The following is a 17,021-nucleotide window of genomic DNA, read 5'->3' as shown; positions in this document are numbered from 1 at the left end:
CCCTCACCGGGGGCCTGTAGTTACATGCCTGTGATAGCCCACCTCGGGAAGCATCATGGGTAATGAGGATGGGCCTACAGGAACCACTCACAAATATGAAGGTTTTGTTACAGAAAGAGTGGGTTGGGGGGTGAGAGGTGGATGGCAGAGAAAGAGCCCCCCTCCTCCACCTGCTGTCTAATTTGATATGCCCTTTCCCCTTAGGGCTGTTTTCCAGCTCTGCGCACAGTAGGTACTTAATAAATGCTTTTGTATCCAGGAATAGAAGGGAAGGGGGATGGAGGAAGGGGCTGTCTGAAGGGAGATTTTGAGAGGAGGGGAGGCTGCAGTTGGGATGTAAAGTGAATAAATACATAAATAAATGAAAAAAGTCAGAAGGAGAGAGGAGAAGGGAGGAAATCTATCTTGTGGTGTACCTAGACCACTGTAAATCACAGAGACATCTACACTGTACATCAAGGAAATTTACACACAAATCCTTGGGATATTTTCAGCCTTCTTAACCTTGTTTATAACGTGGAGTGTTGACAGATTTTTAAAAATGTTTTGTTGTGGGAATTGAAGCCAGGACCTTGTGTGTGTTCTAGATAGTTTGCTTTATCATCACTGTGTTCACAGTGGTTTTATATTAAAATAATAATTACTAATACTACTATTGTTATTATTATTATTATTATTATTATTATTATTATTATTATTATTATTACTACTACTATTGTGGAATTATGAATTAGAACTCCTGGAAAGGCTGTGCTTGCAGAGACTGATTGATGGGTTGTGGAAAGGTACGAAGAGGCTCAAGAAGAGCCAGTCCTTGCCCACCTCTGTCAGAACTAACATCCTATGGCTGGTGGATAAAAACCTCTTAGAATCTATTAACTTAGCTGACCACAGCTTCCACCATCCCAAAGCTAAGGTGACATCTTGGGCCTGTAGAAAAGCTTCCCCTACTTAATGTACCTGCTTCTCTGATGTTCCTACCAATATAATTTTTGTTTTGTTTTGTTTTGAGGCAGGGCTTCTCTATATAGCCCTGGCTGTCCTGAAACTAACTCTGTAGACCAGGCTGTCCTTGAACTCACAGAGATCGGCTGCTTCTGCCTCCCAAGTGCTGGGATTAAAGGTGTGCACCACCACTTCCCGGCCCTGCTAATATATTTTAAACTTGCTGGATTTATGACTGTCTTTGTCTGTAAAGCTATAAGACTTCATGGAACTACCGCCAGGTTGGAACATGGAGTCTGGGGTGACCTAGATCTGTGTTTCTGAGCCATGGTCACTCAAGATGGCTCTCAAATAAACTCTTAACCACTTTTAAGAGGAGAACAGTGTTTCTGCATTGATACACTTTTACATGAGGTCTGAAGACCAAACTCAGATCTCTGGGCATGTGGGGCAAGAGCCTTCACCCTCTGAGGCATTTTACATTTGTTGTTGTTGTTCTGAGACAAGGTGTCACTATGTAGCCCAGGCTGGCTTTGAACTCAAAGATCCTCCTGCTCCAGTCTCTCCAGTGCTGGCATCACAGGTGTATGCCCCCAATTGTTCAATGGGAAATCATGTCTGTCTCCCACACACCTATTCCACCTTAACTAACTTTCCAAAGCTTAGAATGGCTAAAGACAGCTTCCACCACACACTGTCTCACCGCTAAGCCCCAACCTGTCCCGTCTCTTCCAACATCCCAGTATAGTTCTCATGCATGAAACTTTTTTTTTACAGTGTATTTTATTTTGATACTTTTTACTCTTTCTCTTTTTTTAGTGTGTATGTAGGTCAGAGGACAATGTACAGGAGCTGGCTGGTTCTCTCCTTCTACCTTGTAGGTCTTGAGGATGGAACTCAAATTGTCCCAGCTTAGCAGCAGCCACCTTCACTGACTACGCTGCCCTGCCAGTTCCTCCCCCACCATTTGTTTTTTGAGTCTGAGTCAGAGGGTTGCCATAAACTTGAGGTTATCCCCCTGTCTCTCTCCAGGGCTACTATGCCCAGCTTACTGATTTATAATTATGGCTTATTTGTTTGTTTCTGGTTTATTGTATGTGAAGAGGTCTGGGAGGGATCTTTGGGGTCTCCACTGTTGCCCAGAATAGCAAGTCTTCCTTAAGTCTTTGTTCATCAAACCAATAAATGAGGTCTGGAGAGATCACTCGATAAAGTGCTTGTCTCTCAGTCCTGAGTTCAATCCCCAGAACCCACACAGAAAGCCAGGCATGTTGAGTATGCTTGTGCTCTCAGCAATGGTGAGGTGGAGACATGTGGAGCTCTGGGGCTCACTGTCTGGGTAACCTGGCATAACTGGTAAGTTCCGAGCCAGAGAGAGACCATGTCTTAAAGAGGCGGCCATTGTTCCTGAGGTGGTCCCCTGGACTGTACACACATGGAGGAACACAGAACAGATGAGCAGTGACTGAGCGAGAGTGCGTGTGATCTAGAACAGAAAGAATAGACGACTGAGAAGTGGGCAGATCACAGGATGGAGGGTGAGCTGGAGAGATGTTCTGTACCAGAAGCACAGAGGAGGCAGGCCCAGCGTACTCACTTGAGTGTCTCCAGGGCCTTCAGCTGAGGGAAGGTGGCTGAGAGCTTCGATACACCCTTGTCCCCGATCTTGTTCTCACTCAGAGAGTCCAGGCTGCAGGTGGGATCAGATGGCAGCCATTTACCTTGTGATCCCATGTCAACATCCTCCAGCCCTGGTCCTCCTTTCTAGTCCCATAAGCTCCTCTCTGGGCTTATGGGAGCTGGCCTGAACCACCTGGGGTTGCCATTCAGCTGGCCATGCCCCACAGGATAGAACTTCTGCTTGGCTTTGTAGGAGCCTGCTAAGCTGGCCAGCTCCCCTAACCTCTTGGGACCTCAACTATTGGGGTGCTCCCTGCTCCCACCTGTCTGCCCTTTGTGGTTGCTAAGAACAGTGAAGGGGCTGTGTGGGAAAAGAATGTCAAAGCTTGCAAAACTCCAAACTTTTTTTTTTTTTTAAATCTGGGGAGTCCCATTTTCTGTCCCTTCCTTGTCCTAGGGGTCATAAGTCCCTGTGGTGGGGTCATCTGACTCCCACACAGTTCCCCACTGAGAAAGCTATGGGGAAGAGATGGGAGGGAAAAGGAAAAAGGAGAAAGACTTTCCATGTGCTCTGGGGACAGAGCCTGGGCTTGTCGGGATACAGGGTGGAGGGTCTCAGGGTCTGTAACTTACTCCAGGTGCTGCAGCGAAGAAAAGGCTGGGAGGACCTTTGCCAGTGTGGGGAAAACCTGAGGGCCCAAGACAGGGCCCAACCTAGGAAGCAATGGACGCTAGAGGTCAGACTCCCAACAGCCAGTGAAGTGCAAATAGGGAGAACCATCTGAGGCTTCTTCCCTGACTCCCCAGCTTCTCCTCCCAATGGCTGCTGCTCGGGACCACTGAGAGGCATGCTGGGATGCTCCCGCTTCACTTTCTGCTTTGAGTAGCAAGTCTGTCCTCATTGCTGCTGATGTCCCCACATGCTCACCCTTGCCCAGTAAAGAGGTCCCCACACCAGCCAAGGTCTATTCCAGGGTCACACCAGATCGCCTGCCCTTGCATTTTTAAATATCGATTTTCTGTCTCTCTGTCTCTCTCTGCCTCTCATGTGCGTGTGTATGTTTTGTGTGTATGTATGTGTGTATATGTGTGTGTGTGTGTGTGTGTGTGTGTGTGTTTATATGCACAGATTCGGAGGCTACTGAACCTGTATACTGGGAAAACCTCACCTCTCCCCCAGTGCTAGGATACCACTTGCATAGAGCTAGCATTGAGATAATCAAAGAAATTGGTTCGTGGTCTGGACCATGATGTCCAGGAGGCTTACTCTAGGTACTGCATGGAAGAAGGCCAGAAGGATCTTTGTCAGTGTGGGGAAAGTCTGAAGGCCCAAGATGAGACCCAACCCTGTTCTGGGTCACCCATGAGCTTTTTCCATTCAGTCACTGCTTATGAATGACAAACAGATAAACTCACTGTGGGGGAGTTCGGGAAGGGTCTCAGAACACTGAGACACAAGGTCCATGGTGTCAAGGTGCCTGTATCCAACCTGGGGACCTGAATTTTGTCCCCAAGACCGGCATGGTAGAAAGAACCAGCTCTTGCAAATTGTTCTCTAACCTCCACAGCACACATGCACACACATATATCTAAATAAATAAGAAAAAAAAAATAACAGAGGAAAGTGAGGGCCGGGGTGGACCTGCTGTGTAAGAAAGAACATTCAGGGCAGAGGCCTGGATGTGGGCCTTGTTTCAAGAGAAAACCAGAAGAGGGAACACAGAGAAGCTCTCTAGTCTAGGCCTCCAACCTGCTCTATAAGAAGACTTTGAATTGGTTCTCCTGCCTCTACCACAGATGTGTGCTCAGGGTAGGTAGTGCCAGGGATTGAACTAGGAAGTACTCTGCCAACTGAGCCACATGTATCCACCTCCACACAAGTGGGAGTTTTTAAGTGGACTGATCAGACAGTCAAAGAGGCCTGCAAGGGGAGGGGAACATGGGGGTGGCTGCAGTAGACACCCCAAAATAGCCCTTTGTTTCCTTCCTTTCTTCCTCAGAACTGTCTCAGGGCTTCCAGCGTGTAGGTGGCTGTTGGCCTGGCTCTAGCCTGTTCCACTCCGCAGCCTCTGGTACCCAGAGTGCAGTTCCGATCACCAGGGAGGGGCTTTTTAAGCTGAAAATAATTCAAAGCTAGAAAACACCCTGTGGCTGTCTTCAGACATTTCCTCTTTTCAGCAATATTTTTACCCCTGTACATATTTGGCATCTTATGTCCTGTTGAAAACAAGAGAAACTCGATTATCTGTGGGGGGGGGGGGGGGGGGGGTTGCGGGGAAGCTGGCGGTGAGTGTGTGACCAGCTGGGACTGCAGGCAAATCACTAACCTCACCAAGCCTCATTTTTCCAAATCTGTCCAATGACTGTCTTCCAGGGCAACTCTTCTCATGGAGGGGACTTGATGTAAAACTCCCTGAAGATCTTGTGGGTGACTCTCTTTGTTTTGAGACAAGGTTTTCCTGGCTGGAGTGATCTAATCTCTAACAGGACCAAACACTGACAAGAGTTTGTTAGTCATCCAGGCAAGCTAACCTGGTGTTTATAATGCTAAAGAAACCACTTCATCTCTCGGTCTCACTGCCCATTTGTAAGTGAAAGTTGACGTCAATGGCCTTCTCCACGACTGTCTAAAATATGAAGTGAAATGTTTTACAGTTGGAACGCTATGTTAAAGCCGGGTGGTGGAGTGGGCGTGCAATCCTGGGTAGGTACTTGGCAGGGCTCAGGCAAGGAGGAGTCACAGTTCAAGGCTAGACTAAATATTAAAACCCCTTCAAAATGAAAAGTACGTGGGCTGGGAATGTAGCTGGAGCGCAGAATGTCTGCCTAGCACACATGAAGCCCTGGGCTCTATCCCTTGCACTGTGTAAGCTTGCTGTGGTAGAGTGAGTGTGCATTTGGGAGGTAGAGGCAGAAAGATTACAGGTTTGAGGTTATATAGCTTGGCTTGGTTTAGATAGCAAGTTTGAAGCCAGCCTGGAATATAAACAAACAAGCAAATAACGGGTATGGATGTACCCAAGTGGTAGAGTGCTTGGCAGGTATGTACAAGGCCCTGGGCTCAACCCTCAGCACTGGGGGATACGTGCAGGCAGCCAGACTTAAATATAACTCTTGGGGCTCTTCAGGACCCATGTCCTGGAGTGCAGCAGCTCTGTCATAGCCCAGACATCCTCATCTCTCTAGAACCTACTGCTTCCCATCATCTCTAGCCCTATGACGCAGGAGGCACTGCCCAGGATGGTGGCTCCCAGGCCTGGCTACACAGGGTAGGGGACCAACTGTCCCAGTTTGCTGGGATGGAGTGGATCCTAAACATGCAAGACTCTCAGTGCCTGACCAGACCAGTCCTAGGCAAGCTGGCACCCAGCCCACTGAGCTACACACTCAAAGTTCTCAAGAAGGATACTTCCCTGGGAAGACCCAGGGAAGCAAGTAAGAGGCAAATGGGGTCTGAGTATGCACATAACTGGGAACCCTAGTAAGTCTGTCTACTCAGCAGCCAGGCTAGGCCAGGGCTAGCCTGTGGTAAGGACACCCGAGTTCAGAAGACTGTGGCCAAGCTATGTACGTGCATGCCCTTGGAGGAGTACATGTGGCCAGGGGAGTGACCAGGGCAGAAACAGGAGCAGGGTGCAATTCCTAGCTCAGCAGGGAAAGCGCTCAAGCTGAGGTTTGGGACACCCTTCTGTTTGAGGCTGTGGTCTGGGACACACTGGGCTCTTGAGTCCATATGCATTCCTTCAAAGCTTCCTCTCTAGCCCTTGTGGGCTCATTCTCAATCTCTCAAGCTTCTGTGAAGATGTCACCTCTTCCAGGAAGCACCCCAGCCCACCCTGCAAAGGAACTTGCTAGAATAAGTTTATCATGGACAGCAAGCAGCCTCTGCTCCTCAAAGACCTTTTTGATGAGTGAATAGGCATGAGCTCCTGTGTATCTGCATGTGTGTGTGCATGTGTGTGCGTGTGTGTATGTGTGTGCGCGTGTGGGGGTGTGACGTGTGTATGTGTGTGTATATGAGCATGTGTGAGGGTGTATGTATGCACGTGCATATGTGTCTGAGTGTGTACATGTGTGTGCTATAAGTGTGTGAGTATAAAGCATGTGTGCATTCATATGTGTGTGAGTGTGTGTATGAGTGTGTGTGTGCGTGTGTATGTGAGTGTGCATGCTTGTGCATGTGCATTGCCCTGTAAATGGCTAATTCTATGCTGACCTGAGCATCCCCTGCACTTATGCAAACAAGCCACACACAGCAGGTGGAGGCTGCTTTCCCAGTGGTTCAGTGAGAGGGCAGGAATCTTCCAAGCTCTCCCCTCCTGCTCACCATGTCTCTGCCCCAAGATCAGAGAAGATTGTAGAAACAACCATGGGGCACTGAGGTAATTCACCCTTTACTTACGCAAACTCTAGCTTCTTCAGGTCCCGGATGGCAGGAAGATCCTTAGCTGCATCTTCTGAGGGGTTTCTCAGCCTGTAGAGAAAGGGCTTCGGTAAGTAGGTGTAGCCCCACTGGTGTGTCTCAGTGCCCACATCCTGCCCCCAGGACTGCCTTCCTTGGGAGTTATTGTTGATCCTAAACTGAAAAGAACAATCTCTAGGGCTGAAGAGATAGCTCAGTGGTTAAGTTCTGCCCTTGCCGAGAATCACTTTGACCCATAACTGCTTGTAACTCCAGCTCTTGGGGATCTGATGACCTCTTCTGGACTATACAGGTATGCAGGTGCACACACACACACACACACACACACACACACACACACACACACTTCAATTAAAAAATAAAATACTTTTAAAAAGAGCATCCTTAAGCAAACCGGCAGTGGCACAGCGGCTAAGGCGGCCGCCTGCAGAGGGCGCAGGCCCTCTGCTCTCTCTGTCTGCCTGTTTGAATCACAAATTGGAAGTCAGCTTCAACTAACATCCAATTCAAGGTCAGCCTGAACAATTTAGTAAGACCTTGTCTCTAAATTAAAAAATTAAAAGAACTGGATTAAAAGAACTGGGTATTAGAGTACATGCGCATATGGGTGTATGTGTGTGTGTGTGTGTGTGTGTGTGTGTGAGAGAGAGAGAGAGAGAGAGAGAGAGAGAGAGAGAGAGAGAGAGACAGAGACAGAGACAGAGACAGAGAGACAGAGACAGAGACAGAGACAGAGACAGAGACAGAGACAGAGACAGAGAGGCAGAATATCCCAGGGAAGTATCTGTGTCTGACCCGTGGAGAGATGTGGAGAAAGCACTCAGCAGCACTTAGGTCTTAGACAACGCTGTCCCTGTCCTTGTGTCCTGTCCTCTGCAATTTGGCTCTGTTATGGTGCTGGCACTGGGTCTTTGGCTGCCTGAGGGACTAGAAAGGTCCCACCAGTAGTAGATGCAGATCTACTTGCTAGCCTTGTTATCCCCATGGCTTCAGTTGTGAAGGGCCTGGTACAGGGTGTCATACTTAGAATGGACAAAGGGTAAAACCAGGGTCCCTGCCTGGGTGGGACTGCAGTAGAGGGCCTGTGTGGCCATGCCAAGTCAGGGCATTGGGCAGCTCGGTAGTCAGGTAGTCAGAACATGTGTGTTACAGATGTAGCTTGTCTGCACAGACTGGACCTACCTCCAACCCCTTGCCTCCTCACCTTTGGGTCTGCACGAGGCTGTCCAGGTCTTCCACATCCTTTGGGGATTTGGCCTTAAATGGTTCAATGGTGAACTTTTTCTCTGCTGTCTGGAGTAGCTGGAGTTCTCCCTGCTGCTGTAGGGACTCCCATAATGCCATTGTATCACTCAAGGAGGCCCTGTGGAAGGAAGGCCTCAGACCTAGGCACAGCACCAAGGTGAGATCACAAGGGAGTGGGGCTCTACAGAGGGACCTCCCACCTCCTGAGAGCCTTCTCTTAACTTGATCTCCTTTTTCCAAGACCATGTCAGTCCTTACTGGTTCACCTTTCTTGAAAAGGGACACTTTTTACTCTAGATGCCAGGAAGCTCAGTGCTAAATTCTGGGCACAACTATGGCAGGCCTTTTAACTTGAGTAAAATGAGTTTATCAAACATGTGGGAGGAACTGGTCTGGAGATTACCCTGAAGTGCTCAAGCATCCTGCAAAACGGACTTGACTGAGCCGAATGAAAGAGCTTAGACCTCTATCCTGAGAGGTGCAGAGAGTCCTCGCAGGACCACAAGCATACTGGAATCTGACCAGATTCACATTCTAAGAAGATTGCTGTGCTGCTTGAATTCAAAGAACAGTGAAACAGAAAAGACCGGAGGCAGAGAAGCTACGAGGGGCCGAGGGGCCGTGTCTCTGAGCCTGAGAAAATGGTGTCACACTCTGGTGACCGAAGGATGAAACCAATCTAAATTCAGGCTAGGCTGAGATTCTAGGTGTGTCCCAGTGCCAGGCACACTGCAGGAATTCAAATATTGGCTAGAAGAATGACACTCTCCCCCACAGGCTGCATGGCTAGTGGCAGTGGTTACCTTTCTCTGATCCTCAGTACTGTCATCTTATAATTGGAGGGGACTATTCTGTACCATCTGATGCTATACCCATGGAATAGGGGTTCCCAGAGTTATAGTCCGTGTCTGCCCTGTGCCCTGCCCACACCTGAAACTGGTGACACAGCTGAGTCCCACGAGGTTTCCCAGTCCAGAGGGCTCAATGCCAGTCTGACGAAGGTCCAAGGAGAAGTCCTGGCTGGCTGTCTCCAATGCCCTGCCCAATACATACACATCTGGAGGGGTGAGCCGAGTGCCCAGGAAGGAGAGGTACCCAGGGAGCTGGTGTGTAACATACTCCCAAATACCAGGTTCCTGTGTTTCATGGGCGCAGTGTAGTAGCTCCAGCAACCTGCCAGCCCGAAGTGTCCCCAGCTTCAGGCGCTTCAGGTACCTGGTAAGAACCTTCCGTTTCCTGTCCGCCACTGCAGCCACTGCAGGCTCCACCAGAGCTCCCAGACAGTGGGCACGAGGCTGGAAAACCAATCCAGCCAGAAAGCGTGGTACCCCCTCCAGCCAGTTGTCATAAGGTCTCTTCTTCCTCGGGGTCAAGGCCAGGTACTGTGGCAGCTCCTTGTCTTTGATTTCATTGCACTGTGCCAGCCACACAGCACCCAGGAAACACTGAAGCAGAAAACTGGAGAAGGCCAGTTGGGTCTCTGTGGTCCCCAGGGTTGGCTGCATCAAGCCTTGTGTCACTGCCCAGGTTTTCACCTCCACTGACGGAAACTGGGTTTCTTGCAAGGTGCTTTGGTGTCTTCGTCCTAGCTCCCAGGCCAGCCTGGCCAGCTGAACTAAGGCTCCAGGAGGACTGTTCTGAGCTGCAGGGCCTAGCAGGCCAACATAGAGTCCCGTAAGTGTACAAGGTAGCTGGGCCTCTGTGTCCTGTTCCAGCAGGGCCTTGGAGAGCTGGCACACAGCACTGCACAGAACAGGGCTGTGACTATGGGTGAGGAGAAAAGGCTGGACCTCCAGGAGGCCCAGGGCCTTGTCTTGATTCCCTGCCATCCCTGAGTTCTCAAAGTAGTGTCTCATGTAAGTCTGGGCCTGTTTAGTAGAGAAGCTGGGCACCTCAAAGATGGCATCTGCCTTGCTCAGGCTCTGAGCCAGGCGGCCCCGGGGCCGGGCTGTGAGGAGCAGGGTGCAGCCTCGCAGAAGCTTCCTCTGGAATATCCCAGCCAGCAGTCCCCGGAGGGAGCAGGGCTCTGGGGACAGAGGTCCACAGGGTCCATGCAGGAGGCCATCTTGGGCCTCTAGCTCCTCAAAAGCATCTAGAATGAGCAGAACGCGGTCCGGCTGCCTCACAATATAATCAAAGACCTCGTCATCCATGGCCAGCGGCTGCAGGCTTGGGGGACAGAGCAGATCCCGTAGGTGGTAGGTGCCCCCGGGACAATCCAAGCAATGACAGGGGACATAGAAGACAAAGTCATATTGTGGCAACTGGCCACGTGCCCAGGTGTAACTCACTGTCCTGGCCCAGTGGCTCTTGCCCTGGCCAGCCTTGCCCAGCACAGCGACCACCTGTGTCTCTCGTGGTCGCCTGCAGTCACCGACAACCTGAAGTACCTCAGCCAGACCACCATGGGCTAGCTGGCGCTCTGTCCAGTCTGGAGTGGCCAGCTCCCTTTCCTGACTTTTGTTGCTGCCTCTTTCCAACCTGGCTCGCACCAACTCCATGGGCACCAGAGGACCACTTGGGCTCTCGGACAGTGCCTGGTACTTGTCCTGTAGGGAGTGCTGGAACTGCTCCACAGACTCTACAAAAGCCAGAGAGTGAGGGGACGGGGAAGGTGAGACTAGAGCTGCCCTGCTCACCAGGTTTTCCGTCTACAGCTCACAGCTGCCCGCTGCCAGCTCAGTCCTGCGTGCACGTCCTCCTGCTCTCCCAGAGGAGTGGAGGGTGTTTACTGTGGATAAAACCCAGGGCATGTGATCTGCCACTGAACCGCTTTCCAGCCTCTCTGTGACCTGCTGTAACCCTTCAGTTACTCACTAGGCTGAGCCATTCATCCCTGTGGGGTTTGAGAGGGGAGTTGGTTATTTGTGGATTCAGCACATTAAGTGAGATGGACCAGACTTAGGAAGACATATGTCACGTGTTCCCTTTCATATGTGGAGCCTGGAAAACACACACACACACACACACACACACACACACACACACACACACACACTAACAAATAAACAATCAAGCAATCAAACATGATTTGAAGCTTTTAAAAAAAGACAGTGGGGCTGGTGAGGTTGCAACTGTTGACAGAGTGCTTGCCTACTGTGTATGTCGCCCTGGGTTTCATAACCAGGAATGTGATGGTGCAGGCCTATAATCCCAGGACTTGGGAGGTAGAGGCAGGAAGATTGGAAGTTCAAAGATATCATCAGCTACATAGCAAGTTGGAAGGAAAGAAAGAAAGAAAGAAAGAAAGAAAGAAAGAAAGAAAGAAAGAGAAAGAAAAAAGAAAGAAAGAAAGAAGGAAGGAAAGAAAGAAAACAGAAGAAAGGAATAAATAAAGGAAGGAAGGTAGGAAGGTAGGTGAGAGGGAGGGAGGGAAGGAAGAAAAGAGGGAGGCACCGGAAGATGAAGGTAGTGGGCATGGTGTTGTACACCTGTAATCTTAGTACTCAAGAGGCTGAGACAATAAGGGATGTGAGTCTGAGGCCAGCCTGAGTTACAGAGTCAATTCAAGGGTGTGAGTCAAATAGCGAAAGTCTGTCTCAAAACAAACAAACAGTGTCAACAGCAACAACAAAAACCAAAAACCAACCAGCTAACTAAAAACCCAAAAGGTTGAGACTTGGGAGCCCATATATCTGGGTTCAAATTTTGGCTCCTCCATTTGTGTGGTCGCTCCTCATTCCTGTATGCCCTGCTATGCCTCAGGCTAGTTCGTCTGGGAAACAGAGGTGACCCTGGGACTGGGGAGGCTGCAGTATGAAGCCTAGGGATGCAGTCTGTGGGAGCACCCGGGCCTAGCTATTCTCCAATAGCTGACGTCCTCCATTGCATTGACGTGCTCCTTGCTTATCTCCCTCCATCCACACACTGGCTTTCCCTTTCCACTGTCTCCCTCACAAACGCAAGGTCAGTTCCCACGGTACCTCCCAGGGAAAGGGACTTACGGCCCCTGTACCACTGCTCCAATGGCAGAACAGATATTAAACCATGGGGAAATCAATGGGATGATACATGAATGGGTTAAATAGCAAATGAATGAGCAAGTGAGCCCATGACAAGGCATGAATGAATGAAGTGCCTTTTGAACTCTCATGTCAGGTCTCCAGGACAGGGGGCCTACTGTCACTCACCTGGCCATTTTGGAAACTCGATGGAAGACTCGGGACCCTCTTGGCATGGAGAGGGGGATGTTGTGTCCTCTGAGGATGGAGAAGTATCAAGTTAGAGTCTGGGGAGTGCCCACGGACTCCTCCCAGGTGTAGGGCATGCAGAGGGCAGAACCACATGCCTGCCCTCTGCTTCAAGACCAGGGTAAAGAAGGCTGCCCAAGATTATCTGATATCTCCAGTTTAGCCAGCTGTACTTTTAAAAAACAAATTTAAACCAATGTTTTAAAGATTACGGTAAGCCAGACATTGCAATATGTATAATCCCAGCTCTTCGGGGGTTAGATAGGGGAAGTTCTGCAAGTTTACAGCCAATCTAATAGACATATATCGAATCACAGGTCAGTTAGGGCTATATAGCAAGACCCTGTGTCCAAACAGCTCTGACTGACTGAGACTTCTCCTTCCCCAGGGCCTGTTTCCAATGCTTCTTTCAGGGCCCCAGGCTCACCTGTCTCATTTACACGGCAGGTCAGTGCAGGTTCAGGCATGCTGGGCAGGTCAGCTGTGGACGGTGCGAAGGGGCTGGCAGAGCCAGGCCTATCTGGGGACTCGGGGAGACTGGGGACAGTGGGGCTGCTTGAAGGGAGTACTTGGTTGACCTGGGGCATCTCACCTACACCAAAGATCAGGAGGATATAACCATTAGGAACACATCCAGAAGTGCTCTGGGGTCATCTCCTCTTCGATCAAATTGAAGAGTGTGAACTGACTTTCATCTGTGTTAAATGCCACCTGACTAGTTAGGACCTCTCTGCCTGTGGAGAGCTGGAAGGTTGCAAGTTTAGAACCAAATTGTCTTGGGGCATCTTTAGCACTCACCCTGCAAACATTAATTGCCCATCTCTGTGTTTAAGACTGGCATCCTTAAGACTACAGGTAAAAACCCTTTTTTGGAATGTACCAGATGCTATTTCCACCAACCCAAAGGCTAAGAATGCCATTAGATAGCAGGTGTGGATGCCAGCCGACACACCCATCTTTATGTAATGCTGAGGTTGGCACCGATGTATTTGTAAGATACCTTGACTGACAACCTCCTTTGTCCTGTTACTATAAAGCGGTCATTTAGCTGTTTCCATGTTGGAATGTGGCATTTGAGGCACTCTGACTCTGTGTTCCCAGCCATGGTCACTTATATCTGGCTTTGGAATAAACAATCTTTTATTGCTCTCGAGGTGATGAGCGCTTGCTGAGTTTGGAGAGAGAGGAAACCTCCCATCCAAGGCATCCAGGGTGAAACTGGGGAGGGAAGTCTGAGTTGCATCTTATCCCCATGTGAAGTGGACACAGGGTGCTCAAAGAAGCTGCTCCCTGGCACCCCCACAGTATGGTCAGTGCTCATTTCCCTACATGTTAGAAGCTACACCCTTGCTTCTGGGAAACCCTTGTCTAAGGAGACCATGAGTGGAAGATCCCCACCTCATCACTTAAAGCCCAGCCAAGCCTTCCCAGTGCTTACTGGCAGTCTCTCTCTGGTGGATCAACAGTTAGCTGATCAGAAAACAAGACAATCAGAGAGAGCTGTGCACAGATGCACAGAAAACTTCATCCCAGCACACTGGAAAGAGGGGAGGAGACAGTTAGGTCTCCAGTCTCTTATTGTTTGGCTGAATAATGAGTATTACAAATGTCAGAGTTTAAAAATAAAAATGAGGGGTTTTGTTAGTTTGTTTTGTTTTGTTTGTAAGGGCTGGAGAGATGGCGCAGTGACTAAGAGCATGCACTTTCCCAGTGATCCTGATTTGGATCCCAGCATCCATGTCAGGCTGCGCACAACGGCCTGTAACTCCCACTCCAGAGAGATCTGTCACCCCTGGCTTCTTCAAGCATTGTGCAGTCATGCATTCTGATATGTGCATGCACAAATACAATTAAAATAAACTAAAATATTTTTTAATGAATAAAAACTGAGGGGAGAGGAAATAACAACACAGAGAAGGCTACAAGACTGGCCACATAGGCAGACCACCTTAGAGACGCTCCCGTACATTTTTGGGGGGCGAGGGGAGAAACGAAGATAGAGAAAGGTTTGGGGAGAGAGGATTTCTGACTAGGTGCTATGTCACAAGTGCCAGTGTCTGCAATGGGAGAGAACAAGGTCAGGGGTGAGGGAGGAAGGAGTGGCGGTCAGTTTCAATGTTGGGCTCCCACACTCACCGTGGTAGATTAGAAAACTGGAGAGCCCTGTGCTAGGCCCTGAGATTTGCCAGAGTCCTTGGGGCAGAGTGGTGAAGATCTGGATGTGCCCAGCGGGGAGATCCGAATAGTTCAGTGAGGTCCTAGAGGGAGGCACTGCAGGAGACAGAGGCAGTGAGGGGAACTGTCCACAGCACCCATCTTTGTACTTCTGTTAGTGATGTGGGGTGAAAGACCAACTCCCTCTGAAAGGGCATTCATTTTTCCAGGAGCAGCAGCCCAGCCTGTCCTGCCTATAGCAGTGTCCCTAGCACACCTACCAGTGTGGCTGACAGAGACATGGAGGGGCAACAAGTGAGGGCAGCAGTAGAATTTCCTCAGTGGGGATGTTCCATTCTCTCCTCTTCTCTTACCCCACTTCCTTCCTCCCTCCTTTCCCTCCTCTCCTCCTTCTCCCATGAAGCTAGAATTCAACCAGGGCCTTGTTCATAGTAGTCACACACTCTATCTCTGAACTACTCCAACCCCGAGCCCTGGTGTTCAATGCTGGTTTGTGCTGCATTTGAGGGGTGCCTGTGCTCCCCTAAATGGGACCCTTAGAACCACTTGCCCATCTCACCTAGCTTCCTGTGCTTTGAGTCCATATCATGCTCTTCTGGGAAGCCTGCAAAGAGAACCCCCGAGATCAGTGGCCCTGGGTTGGGATGTCCCCAGCCATGGAGATTCCTCGGGTCCCAGAAGGCTATGTGACCTTGCTTGAGGAATTGAGAAACTGTGTCCCACTTCTTCCCTACACCTCGAGGTGCTGACAAGTTCAGGGGCTTGAGCCCAAGTCTTAGCTACAAAGCTACTGGAACCGACTGCTCTGGGCTCTGCCCAGGTAGCCCCCATAGCCTCCCAGAGAGCCGAAATACTTCTTCTGCAGTTTGGGTCAGATGTGAAAGAGTCAGGATGCATGCAGCAAAGGGAATCATAGGCTGTAATTCACTGGCAAGGCACCCAAAGGAGCTGGGTAGATGGACCAAGGAATCTACCAATGAGTGGAGCAGCTGAAGCCAAATAGATCCCAATATCAACTGTGGAATCCAAGCAAGGGGTATTCTCACAGAGGGACTCTTGCCTTAGCTCAGTGTAGAAGGAAGGGAAGAAGGAGAGAGGAGAAGATGGAGGGGGAATCTGCAGACATGGCAGAGGGCAAAGAGTGAAATAGTGTGTGCATCTGCATGTGTGTATTTGTATATATGTGCATATGTTTGTATGTATATGCTCATGTACACACGTCTATGCACTGTGTGTATGTGTGTGTTCATATGTATATTGGTGTGTGTGTGCTCATGTGTGTGAGTGTGCACATGGGGGTGGAAGTGAATGGAGTATTCCAACAAGGCTCAAAGAGAGTGATGGACACAAACTGCCTTCAGGAGAGATGTTAAGGCCAGAAAGGGGAGTGGATGCAAACTCTGCCATTGTCTATTCTTAGAACTTTAGATGTTTATAGCACATGACAGACTCTTATGCCCTACAGCAAATAAATATACAGGGCCTGAGAATGCAGTTTAATGTAGAATTTTTTCCTGGCATGCAAAAGGCCTGGAAAACACACACACACACACACACACACACACACACACACACACACACACACGGACAGGAGAGATAGCTCAGTGCTTAAGAGCACCATCTGTTCTCTCACAAGACCTGAGTTCAATTCCCAGGACCTATATGATGGCTCACAACACTCTGTAACTCTTGTCTCTGGGGATCTCATGGTCTCTTTCGGCCTCTGCAGGCACCAAACACTCATGTGGTTCATAGACACATATGCAGGCAAAATGTCCATAGACATAAAATAAATACATTAAAAAAAGAGAGATAAGCATAAATAAGACAGTGACTTTATGTGGATGTGTGGTCAGGGAGGGCTTCCTGGACAAAGTGAGCTAATGGCTTTGAAGGACCCAACTATAGTAAGGGTGAGAAAAAGGCATTTCAGGAACAGTGGGGTAGGCTACCAAAGTAGTGTCCCTCTGTGATGAGCCAGAAGAGGAAGATGAACAGGCCATACAGGCCTCTCAGAATGTGTCTTATGACAACTAGAGGGTCAGCAAGGCAGGGATGTCCTAATCTGCTTGGGAAAGCACCAATGGCCACCAGATGAGGACAGACTAAGAGGCAGGAGACAGGGTAGGAGGCTCAGAGGAGTGTAGGTACCTAGTCAAGGTAACACAGCCTATAAACAGCAGATTCAGGATTCCAGCCTAGTCCTGCCTGAGGCCTTACCCATTGCTTAAAGAGATATTCCTCAAAGACCCAAAGGGAAGCAGGGCTCAGTCATTGAGGAACAGGAATCAAAGCATCCCACATAGACCCTCCGGGGCTCTAGAGTGGTGTACTTCCTCCTAAGGAGCTGTGGCATGGGGCTGTGGCGGGGAGGCAGATGGAGTTAAATGGAGACAACTGGGACACAGCAGACTGCAGATGGA

General features: G+C 49.5%; 1 protein-coding gene across 8 annotated transcripts in view; it reads right to left on the bottom strand.

Moving 5' to 3' along the window:
- The window catches only part of Ciita (class II major histocompatibility complex transactivator), a 49,177-nt gene that overhangs the window by 9,239 nt on the left and 22,917 nt on the right, over positions 1 to 17,021 (bottom strand). For 7 of the 8 annotated variants that reach the window (XM_034506639.2, XM_076937421.1, XM_034506638.2 and 4 more), the window contains exons 6-14: positions 15,158 to 15,202; positions 14,560 to 14,694; positions 12,851 to 13,015; positions 12,364 to 12,432; positions 9,164 to 10,814; positions 8,193 to 8,351; positions 6,968 to 7,039; positions 3,199 to 3,279; positions 2,543 to 2,635 (exon numbers count right to left, since the gene is read on the bottom strand). In XM_034506639.2, the coding sequence (XP_034362530.1) occupies positions 2,543 to 2,635; positions 3,199 to 3,279; positions 6,968 to 7,039; positions 8,193 to 8,351; positions 9,164 to 10,814; positions 12,364 to 12,432; positions 12,851 to 13,015; positions 14,560 to 14,694; positions 15,158 to 15,202 (2,470 nt within the window). The remainder of the gene's footprint in view (positions 1 to 2,542; positions 2,636 to 3,198; positions 3,280 to 6,967; positions 7,040 to 8,192; positions 8,352 to 9,163; positions 10,815 to 12,363; positions 12,433 to 12,850; positions 13,016 to 14,559; positions 14,695 to 15,157; positions 15,203 to 17,021) is intronic. The other variant, XM_076937422.1, reaches the window with a different exon arrangement.

This window comes from Arvicanthis niloticus, chromosome 6 (assembly GCF_011762505.2).
Source record: "Arvicanthis niloticus isolate mArvNil1 chromosome 6, mArvNil1.pat.X, whole genome shotgun sequence".
Lineage (NCBI taxonomy): Eukaryota > Metazoa > Chordata > Mammalia > Rodentia > Muridae > Arvicanthis > Arvicanthis niloticus.
This window is presented reverse-complemented; position numbering and strand designations above follow the sequence as displayed.